The following is a 9,684-nucleotide window of genomic DNA, read 5'->3' as shown; positions in this document are numbered from 1 at the left end:
AGTTTGGCGAGGATGCTGAACTAGGAGGAGCTGCGGACCCCCTGGAGGCAAGAGAGGCCTTACAGAGGGATCTGGATAGACTGGAGACCTGGGCAGTCACCAGCTGCATGAAATTTAACAAGAACAAGCGCCGGATTCTCCACCTGCGACAGGGTAATTCCGATGCTGATCTCCTCTCTCTGGTGACCAGCAATAGGAGAGGAGGAAATGGAATGAAGCTGCATCAGGGGAAGTTCAACTTGGACATTAGGAAGAAGTTCTTCACTGAGAGGGTGGTCAGTCACTGGAACAGTCCCCCCAGGAAAGTGGTCACAGCACCAAGCCTGGCAGGGTTCAAGGAGCATCTGGATGATGCTTTTCTAGTTTAGTTTTAGGTAGTCCTGTGGGGAGCAGAGAGTTGGACGTGATGATCCTTATGGTTCCCTTCCAACTTGAGATATTCAGTGATTCTATGCTTATATGCATGGAAGATCCTGAAATGAAAATAAGGATATGACATTTAGATCCTTTAACAATTGCACTTGGGACTTGCTGCGGTTTGAAATGGACATAGCATGAGAAGTCTATTACTTGTAATAGACCAGAATATTTCTTTTCCACAGATGCCATATAAAATGGATTTCCCAGATGTTCAATGACCTACTTAGCCATAGATTTCTTTCACTCTGTTTCACTAAAAATAGCTTTTGTCAGAAAACTAATACATCGAAAGCAAAATGCTGTAGAACTTATATTAGTTTTGCAACTTTTTTTTTAATACACAGTGCTTCCAGGCCAAGGATGTGGACCTATTCATTCAAGCAGGGTCTCTTGTCTCCAGGGGCACTAACTTTCAGCACTGTTGGTGAACACAGTCTCTTTTCCCTCTACTGCCTTTCAGAGGACCTGGCACAAAACAAAAAAAAAAAGCTGGATTCTCACAGGGAACAGACATTCTGTTTTGAATAGCTTTTCTCATCTCACAGAAGCTGTACCCTTTGGACCAGTGAGGGAGGTTGCTCAATCAAATCTGGAAGGGGCTTTACTGAAGTATGGAGGGGCCCAGTGACTGGGAGGGTCGGTCGGACCGCTGCAGGTATCGACAGAAAGTGGCTGAGTAGCACCATTTGGTGAGCAGAAACCCGTGCTCAGATCCAGGTTAGAAAGGAATCTAATGGAGAGTTTCTGGGATGAGACTAGACTAGAGCTTCAGCTGCTAATCAAGGGATTTCCTGCTCTGGAGCCTGAAGGACAAAAGCTGCACTCTGAGCCTTTGCTTTGTAATATAATGGAAGAAAATCCATGGTGCTTCTCTCCCAATGGGACAGGATAGTTTCTATGATTTTACTATATTACTTCTTCCAAAAGCATGCTGCAGGACTCTTTCAACTCCAACTAGATACGAACAGCCTCTTTGCTAGGCTTTAGGTCTCATGACCCCAGGCTGCAAATAATTTCATGTCATTCCCCCTATCCCTCAGAGTCTACTAACCTCAAAGACATCCTTGAGCTTCAAACGATTCTTAGTTATCTCTGATTGAAAGCCCTCAGTCCAGGAATCATCATTATCATCTCCTTGGATAAAGATTTTCCAGCAGTCAGTGTAGTCTGGAGAAATGGAGCCAAGATGGACTAACCTGAGTTTATTCAGATACCAGAGAAGCTCAACTTTAAAACAAGACTTTTTAACCTTTTCCCTGCACCCATGACACAGAGACAGCTTGGCCATGGACAGGCCAGCTAATGGATGCTGTCCACTCTGTATTTGGAACCAATGCCATTCTCTCTGGGCATTCCTCACCCCCCACCCCCACCCCCTTACCAGTGGAACTGCATTTAGTGCCCTAGGACAAGGGAGAAGCACCCTATCTCCCAGTCCGTCAGGAGTGACAAAAAGATGGTGCCTCTAAATAAGCAAGAATTTCCATACAGTTTTCATACAGGTCTGGCTGCTAGGAGTCCTGTCCCCCTTCTACTGCAATATTTGAACATCTGTTTTTGGACATGACACTCAGTCACTGAATGGTGATGGATGTGTCCCCAGAGAAGCTGGGCAGGACACTGGGCACAGAAGCAAGCCCATACCAGATTCACCTATGCACAAACTTCACCAGTTCATCCCTTCACAGTCCCACAAAGCACAGGAAATCTTGCCTTCAATTTCCATGACAGAAATTTTTACATCTGCCAATCTCACAAGGTTCTTCAGACCTTGGCGGATTCTTTCATCTCTTATGCAAAAAAGCCGTGCTATATGTATGTCTATGTTGACATATGAGTGCTTCTTTAAGAAATTCAGTATTTTATAGCAGCAGTTTTCACAGGGGCTCCAGGACAAGTACCACGTGATAGAACAGTTTACATAATTATTGGTTCTTCTCGTCTTAAAGATCTTCTCCAGAAAGTAGACTTCAGCATGGTAATTGTCATTTCTGACCCAGTGTATCCAAGGTATGCTGGCCTCACCCCACTGCAGTTTGCACAGCAGGTATGTTTCCTTTGGAGTGTTACGGGGGTCAAACTGATGCTTTAGTGCCCTCTTAGAGACATACATGCTGAAAAAGAAGAGAAACTTCAAGGAATCACTGGTTACAACTTTGTTTTCGGTAGTTCTCCAGTACACAAAAAATGGGGAGGGTGGAGGAAATGAGAGGAGGACTGAAAAGGGCAAAACATGAGAGAGCAACGCAAGGAACATGGAGAGGTACACACCATGGCAGGGTAAAGGAACCAAACACTGAACCACTTAATCCTCCCTTTGTCTGCAACTGCATGTAGAGCTTTCACCTCCTCACCCCTCCCTGTGGCTGCCCTTTTCTTCATCAGCATGAGTATTTCTAAAAGCTTTCTATATCTTTTTATGTGTCAGACATTTTTCCAGGTCTCCTATGTAGCCCTTTTTGATGTAGGGAGCTGTTGCAAATTTTGTGAAAATAAAAAAAAAAAAAATAAAAAAAAAACCCAACTACTGATCAATTATGAAGCTGAGTATTCTCTTGCTGTTTGTATTTTCATAAGGATTAGCGCAGTCAGCACAACGTACATGAGAAAAGGAGAAAGAAGTGCTCAATACAAAAAGATGCAGCTCCCAAGAATGACATTTTCTGACAGATAATCCATCTCTTAGATCCAGATCTATTCAGTTCAGAACACACCCCTAAGTATTGTCAATTAAGTAACTATACCGCCAGTGTTGGTCATGAATGTATCCTTTATATCAATAATTATCCATGATGCATAAATAATATATGAAGTCACCATTAGTACTTTGTAACATTTGTACAATTACTTTATAGAGAGATTTATATGAGAATACACTTCAGATATATATTTTCCCACATTAGAGTAATTCAGAATAATGGTAGTAGACAACTGGACAGACTGTTAACAAAAAACCAATAAGCCTGTAGGTTGTTTTATAGATTAGCAACTATCAATGACAAACACAAAATCAAAGAAACCCACTATCTGAACTAAAGACAAATCTTGCAGGTGAAGCATATTCTCTAGCTGCAGGGCTCATCACCTTTGTAAAAAAGCATCTCATTTCTCTGGGTCAGTCAGAAGGCTTTGTCTTCTTACCCTGTCTCCTTCCTCATCCCAGCCTCCTACACGTTAAAATCCAAATGTACATAAACCAGTTCATAAACCAGAGTGTATCTCCGTTTATTTTCTCCATGTAAACTCCATATAAACCACAGAAAATACGCATGTAGATTTCTTTATCAAACTTTCTATTGAATTTATGTAAATGTAACAAATGTAAATGTCACCAAGTGTTTAAGTCTGGCACAGGAATAAGTGTTTTTATTATACTTAATTCTTTTAGTATGTAATTAAAAAAAAACCAAACAAACCAACAAACAACAGAGAGAGACAGAAGTGCAGCACAGGCTTAATTTTTAATTTTTTCTCATTTAGAGGTGCTAAAAGAGGTGCATTTTTTCTATTTCTATTATGTTATTTGGAAGTTAGTGCCTATTAGCTTAAATTTCTTTAAAACTTGATGATTAGGGAACATATATATAATAAGTATATAATATATATTTAATATATATAATATGTGCGCATGTGTGTGTGTGTGTGTATGTGTGTGTGTGTGTACGGGGAATACAGTGGCTGGTTGAAGTTCACCAAAGAAAATACATTGAACTCTGAATACTCAAGCCCAATCAGTTAATCTAATTCTTACAGAAGGTATCTTAAAGGTTTTGGAAAGCAGTGTTACAGAGATCTGATTTGTTCAGAGGTATCTGTAGTGGTTGCCATCTGGTTTTATCATACAGACAAGTTAAAATTTCCAGGTCTTACTGAAACTGGTCTTAAGCACCCTCCTCCCTGTGTCTCCACCATAAAATACTGCACTTCAGATAAGCTGTTGCAGTGGGGGTCCTGTGCATATTTTCAGGGACATAAAGCCATTTCTTTAGAACAATCTCTCAATACACTAATCTTCAGCATAAAGCCACCTTAAAGATGTGTTAAGCCAAGTAAAATTTATTGTGTAATCAGCTAATGCAATATAAACAAAAGTCTGCATTCTTGTAAATATCTACTACAGAAATAACTTGCTATTTTTAAAATAATGGATTAATGTAAATTTGAACAACTCTAACGGAAGGACAGACAAGAGATTTAAAAAACATTATAAAACACTCCGACACTATAGAATATGTAAGAATCCCAGCACCTATTTTCTTCTCTCCCCAAACCAGGTAAGAAAACACTTAAAATAAGTTGTGAGTTTACAGATAAATTGCCCTAAGCCATGCAATCCCTTTAATTTTTTTATTTTTATAGCTATCACAAGCAGTCCTTGCTGTTCAGCATTGTTATGTACGGTACACATAGACACATGGAGCCTAACTAAAAAAAAATCAAGCACTTAATAGCTGGTTCCTTGATACAAATATAAGACAAAATTCAAAGTCCACAAATAATAGTAATTTTAAAAGTCCTAAAACTTTTTTAGTTTTCTTCTTAAATTTGGTTCACCAGTCTTATGAGGATGAACTTGTAACCCTTTCAGAATTTGAGAGCTGGAGAGAAACGCACCAACTCTAAAGACTGACTATTTGAAAGGTGAATTGCACCCAAAGATGTTTAGAGGAGTCGGGGGAGAAAATGGCAGATAAATACAGCCAACTAACTGTCTCCTAGGCTTTATTTTCTTTTCCACTAATATCCACTGCTTTGTGAATGTGCATTAAACCTTGGAAATATATTGACTGATTACAAATATCTTTTGAAATGTGTTATTTGTACTTTTCCTATTGTTTCACCATCCATAACTTGAACAGGAATGTAATGAGTTTCTTTCAAAATGTACTAATTTTACAAAAACAGCTCCTAAAACTAGTATCTCTCTTACTAAAACTTCACATAATAAACTGCACCACCGTAGGTATTTAACAATTTTCCTTCCTTCCTCTAACACTTGTTATTAGAAACTATTTACAATCCTACTCGTTACAAGAGAATAATAGCAATAATGGTAATATCTAAAAATGCAGGAGCATCAAAACTTCATTAATCCACACTTTTCCTCCATGGCTAAGGCTTTCCACAGCCCACACGCTTCTTTACTAAACTTTGCATTCAAACTTTTTCTTCCCCGCTCTGTTGAACAGGAGCCGGCTGGTCTGACGCTTCCTGTTTATTTTGTGGCACAACAGCCGTTTTCAGAATCGAAACGGTCGGGCAGGGAAGTGGCACTTTTGGATTCTCTTGCTGCCCAGCGTTGGGGGTGAACCAGCTCCCACCATAGCCCTGCCCCAACCCACCCCCAGCTTGCGCTTGTTTTTATCGGCGGCTTTTGCTCCCTGCTGGTTTATGGCTCCCACCGCGGTTTTATGCCGACAGGAACTTCCCCGAGAGGCTCAGGCTTCGGTGCAGCCCCTTGCCCGCTGCAGCGGCCCCGGGTACCAGGGCTCCCACTCGGGTACACTGGCACCAGTATCGCCCTCTCCCAAGACAGAGACTTTGCACAGACAGAAAGCACACCCCCGGGGCAGAAAAGAAGACGGGCCCCCTTGGGCTGAAGCAAGGACAACACAGAGCTGAAGCTGGCGGTTGTTTGGGATTTTTTGGGTCAGCGAATATTTTTTTTACCCTCTCAGCTTTCTCTTGTACATGGCTTCTCCTCTCCCTGCGAGCCCTCCTTGGGTGCTGTCCTCCTTTCTGCTCCTGCAGATGGGGCTTCACAGGCAGCCGATGACAGAGCACATCCCCAGGCTCCGCTGGCACGGGGTGATGTAAGAGGAAATGGAAAAAAAATGGTTTGACTGTGGTTGCTACCAGTAATGACATGTCTTTACAAGCCTGCCCTTAGCAGCGCTCCTTCCTCGCCCCTCAGCTGGGGCCTGAGGGCTGATACATGTTTCCAGTCAAAAATGTCATCATTGCACAATTTCTTTCAAGCCTGCTTGTAAGTGTGGAAGGGATGATAACGCTTGGTTGGCAGAAAAATGAGATTTATTCTTCGGCACCGGGGACTCCTCCCAGCGGCACAGCTGCCAGAGTGCCCAAAGCTCGGCGCTGTGGAAAGCACGGCCCTTCGCCCTCCCGCATCCAAGATCTTTCCATGCAGTCAGAGCTCTGTCATGGATGAAGTGCTCACAAATCCCTCTGATGAGAGACTTCACTCACAAGATGTCAGCAAAGCTTAATGACCTTCCCTGCCAAACCCAGGAGGTTGAGAGTTCCCCCCATGGAGGAAGAGAGGGGAGCCTTGCAGAAGACGTGGCATTGGAGGAGCTGGTGATCTCCACCAGGCCGTGTCTGCTCCCTTGGGCCTTCTGCTTAGGGACTGGGCAGCCTGTATGTTCCTAATGCAATCTGTAATTTATATACACGGGTCTGTGCTGCACGTGCAGCATGGCCTTCAGCCTACGCCATGCTGCACACACCCCTTGGCCACAGGACAAACCTCGCTGGTGGGCTGTGACAGAGCAGCCTGCAGGCAGCTCCCGCTTGGCACCGGGCGTCGCATCACTTTTTCTACATGCACAGAGGAAGCTGAAACATCATTTAGGAACAGAATTGTGCTCCTGTAAGAAAATATGTAATAGGTCAGATGACCAAGAAGGGGGAGCTTCCCTTCACAGACAGAACCTACGCAGTGTGCTGTGGAGAAACCCACCCAGGGTCTGTCCAGCACTGCGGGAGTACTGGGTGCCCAGCATCTGAAGGGATGTTAGATTTACTCGCTGTCTAAATTCCTTTTCTTATTCTGCCTTGTTAAAATAGCTGTTTGAGTCAATCATTTGTTGTCAGGCCTTTCTTATGGAGATCCAGTAGGTACCCTGCACCACTGCACGCAAGTGATCCTGGCCAGACCACTGAGATGCACGCATCTTGGTGCTGGTGAGTACATGGGTAAGAGTGCAAGGAGGAAAAATCCATTTATTTTGAGATTTGTAAACTAAAATCACATTCCCTTTCCTTAAGGTCTTTTTGTGTTATGCCGTACTAATTTCCCATGGAGATGTTTAGGAAAGGCAGTAGCTCCCAAGTCCCACAGAATTACTACTGTTCACCTAACCACTGCACTAGAAGAACACCATGCAGCTCAGCAGCTTTGTCAGCCCCTTTCTGAAAACACAGCCAAGGCAAAACTAGCCAGACTCACAATCCTGGGGTGACATTGAGGAGCAGCTACAATTACCAGTCACTCAGGAGCTTATATTCTGCTTGCAGATTCACTGCACTGTGGATGCAGAGAGCTTAGCTGGCTCCATGCAAAGTCTGGCTGGGTTCATTAGCTGAGGCACAGCACTGCCTGCTCAGGTCTGGAAACATTACCAATACTTTCACAGGACACCAAGCCTAATCTAACAAGGACCAGACGTGTCTAGAAAGTGCTGCAGAGACTCTGAAAACACGTTCCTGAGACTAGGAACCCAGGGGACCAGGGGGCAATGACACCCGAGTGACTCCTCATAGACCCATGAAGGCACCAGCTCTGCCTCAAGGTGAGCTATGCCACACTTGGCATGTTGGCAGCCCTCTGTGGTCCAGGACTACCCACCCAGGTTATCTCAGGCTCAACACTGCTTGGATGCATAGCACCAGCTTTGTCCTGCTACAGTGACAGAGCTATTTGGCCCTCCAGGAACTGGTCTTGGGGTTTTTTCTATTACCTGGTATATCCCAAAACTGCATGAGTTGACAGGATGAGGATCTTGGTTTCCATTTCTCTTTTTATGGAGCACCTGAAGAAAATTGTTGAGCCCTGTCTTTTCTGAGGGACAAGGAGCTTCAGTGATGTCAGGGCTGGTGCTGGAGCTAGTGCCAGATGTTGACACCAGCTTGTCAGACTCTCTTGGCTTGAGTGCTGGCTGCTTCAGAAACTGCCTTTCTCCATGAGGGACAAAGTGACCACTGTGAGCTCTTGTCTAACTAATGTACACTGCCCTAAACTGATGGGAAGCTTTGCGTGTGGCTGGGAAGAGGATGTAAAGGCATGCATGACCAGCGTGTTCATTTTGATACGGTTGTTTGTGCATGCATTGTAAGCATCTGTGGCAACGGTGCAACTTTCTGAAAGCTGTAAAGAATCACAGATACTACCAGAAAAGGTCTGCTAGGAATGTGTACATGTGAAGTATTAAATATGCTCCTTCTGTCATACAAAAACACAAAGGGAAGTTCATGGTAGAAATTCATGACGCTCAAGATTGTGATAAACTCACCTACCTTTGAAAAACTTACATTACTAAGGAATGGGCCTTTTTGGACATTTCGGACTAAGACGCAGAACACTCTTAAAATAAGATGGTGACGCTCAGCCTGTAATGGACTGAGCGGAGATTTGGCGGGAGTTTCCTGCAGGATAACGTGTGATACATTAGGGACTAATGTATCCATGCAATACGGTTACATGATCTGTTCCAGTGACCCTGCTCTGACAGCAATAAACATCACCTGCGATGAAGTCAAGAGATGAGATGGTACTTTCCTAAACTGTAGCAGCTCTGTTCACTAGAATGTGCCTGTCAACCACTTCCTCCAGAGATGTAAGCAGTATGTGACAGGCTGACACTAAGCAATGCCTGTATCTCTTCTCCAGAAGCCATTTCCCGTTCTACATGTTACTTCACCTCTAGCTTCACAAACCGTATTGCTTGTGATACCTGAACACCCTTAGTGGACAGACACACACCATTGCAACAGCTGTCATTTCTTAGGATTAGTAAATTTACCTGTGATTCTCACTCACATGCTCTCCATCATGCAACCAACATCAGTGAACGACACAGGGGTATAAAACTAACAGAGCCTGAGATACCAGAACATAGCATTTCCTAGGTCAGGTTCTCTTTTAGTCTTTGAGAATTCATCATCTCCTGTGTGCTCAACACCAACATGGTATGCTGATGTGGGTTTTCCACAGCTTGGGTGGGGAAAGAGATACTTTTGCTGTGCTGTGACAGCCTCACATCACGCTGTCAAGCCACAGGTTAACCTCTGCGTGAGCTGGCAACAAAAGGCTGGGTGTTGAGGGCTTCCAGTTTCCAAATGCTCAGGGCTTGAACTGCCTCCTCCTGCTGCTGCGGTGTCCTCGGACAGGATGAAAATGACATGCTGCACTGCTGAGGTAGGTAACATGTTAGCCCACCCACCACAGAGTGGGATGTCTTTACTTAAGGTCATGTCATGGGATGGTGGTTGCTCTCAGAAACAGAAAGTCCCTTCCTGGGAAGC

At 43.8% G+C, this 9,684-nt stretch overlaps 1 protein-coding gene across 2 annotated transcripts; it reads right to left on the bottom strand.

Moving 5' to 3' along the window:
* Positions 1–322: 322 nt before the first annotated feature.
* Positions 323–6,290, bottom strand: LOC121089573 (C->U-editing enzyme APOBEC-1-like). Of its 2 annotated transcripts, none has more exons than XM_040596910.1 (4): positions 6,091–6,290; positions 2,134–2,534; positions 1,472–1,587; positions 323–473 (listed from the first exon to the last, which is right to left on the bottom strand). In XM_040596910.1, exons 1-4 carry the CDS (start codon positions 6,111–6,113, stop codon positions 456–458), a joined length of 558 nt encoding a protein of 185 aa, XP_040452844.1. In that variant the 5' UTR covers positions 6,114–6,290; the 3' UTR covers positions 323–455. The 2 variants fall into 2 exon arrangements, with proteins under 2 accessions (XP_040452844.1, XP_040452843.1); XM_040596909.1 differs by having other exon boundaries at positions 2,134–2,551; positions 6,091–6,277.
* Between the last annotated feature and the right edge of the window lie 3,394 nt (positions 6,291–9,684).

This window comes from Falco naumanni, chromosome 5 (assembly GCF_017639655.2).
Source record: "Falco naumanni isolate bFalNau1 chromosome 5, bFalNau1.pat, whole genome shotgun sequence".
NCBI classification, from domain to species: Eukaryota; Metazoa; Chordata; class Aves; order Falconiformes; family Falconidae; genus Falco; species Falco naumanni.
The sequence above is the reverse complement of the archived record's forward strand: the minus strand, read 5'-3'. Positions and strand labels throughout refer to the sequence as shown.

What these genes read in the sequence shown, in the direction of transcription:
- LOC121089573 (XM_040596910.1), bottom strand. Translation starts at nt 6,113, where the DNA reads ATGTACAAGAGAAAGCTGAGAGG. An exon ending in TACAAGAGAAAGCTGAGAGG is followed by an intron (nt 2,535 to 6,090) that starts GTAAAAAAAATA and finishes CTTCTTTTTCAG; the next exon opens with CATGTATGTCTCTAAGAGGG. An exon ending in TTCTGTCATGGAAATTGAAG is followed by an intron (nt 1,588 to 2,133) that starts GCAAGATTTCCT and finishes CCATTTCTCCAG; the next exon opens with ACTACACTGACTGCTGGAAA.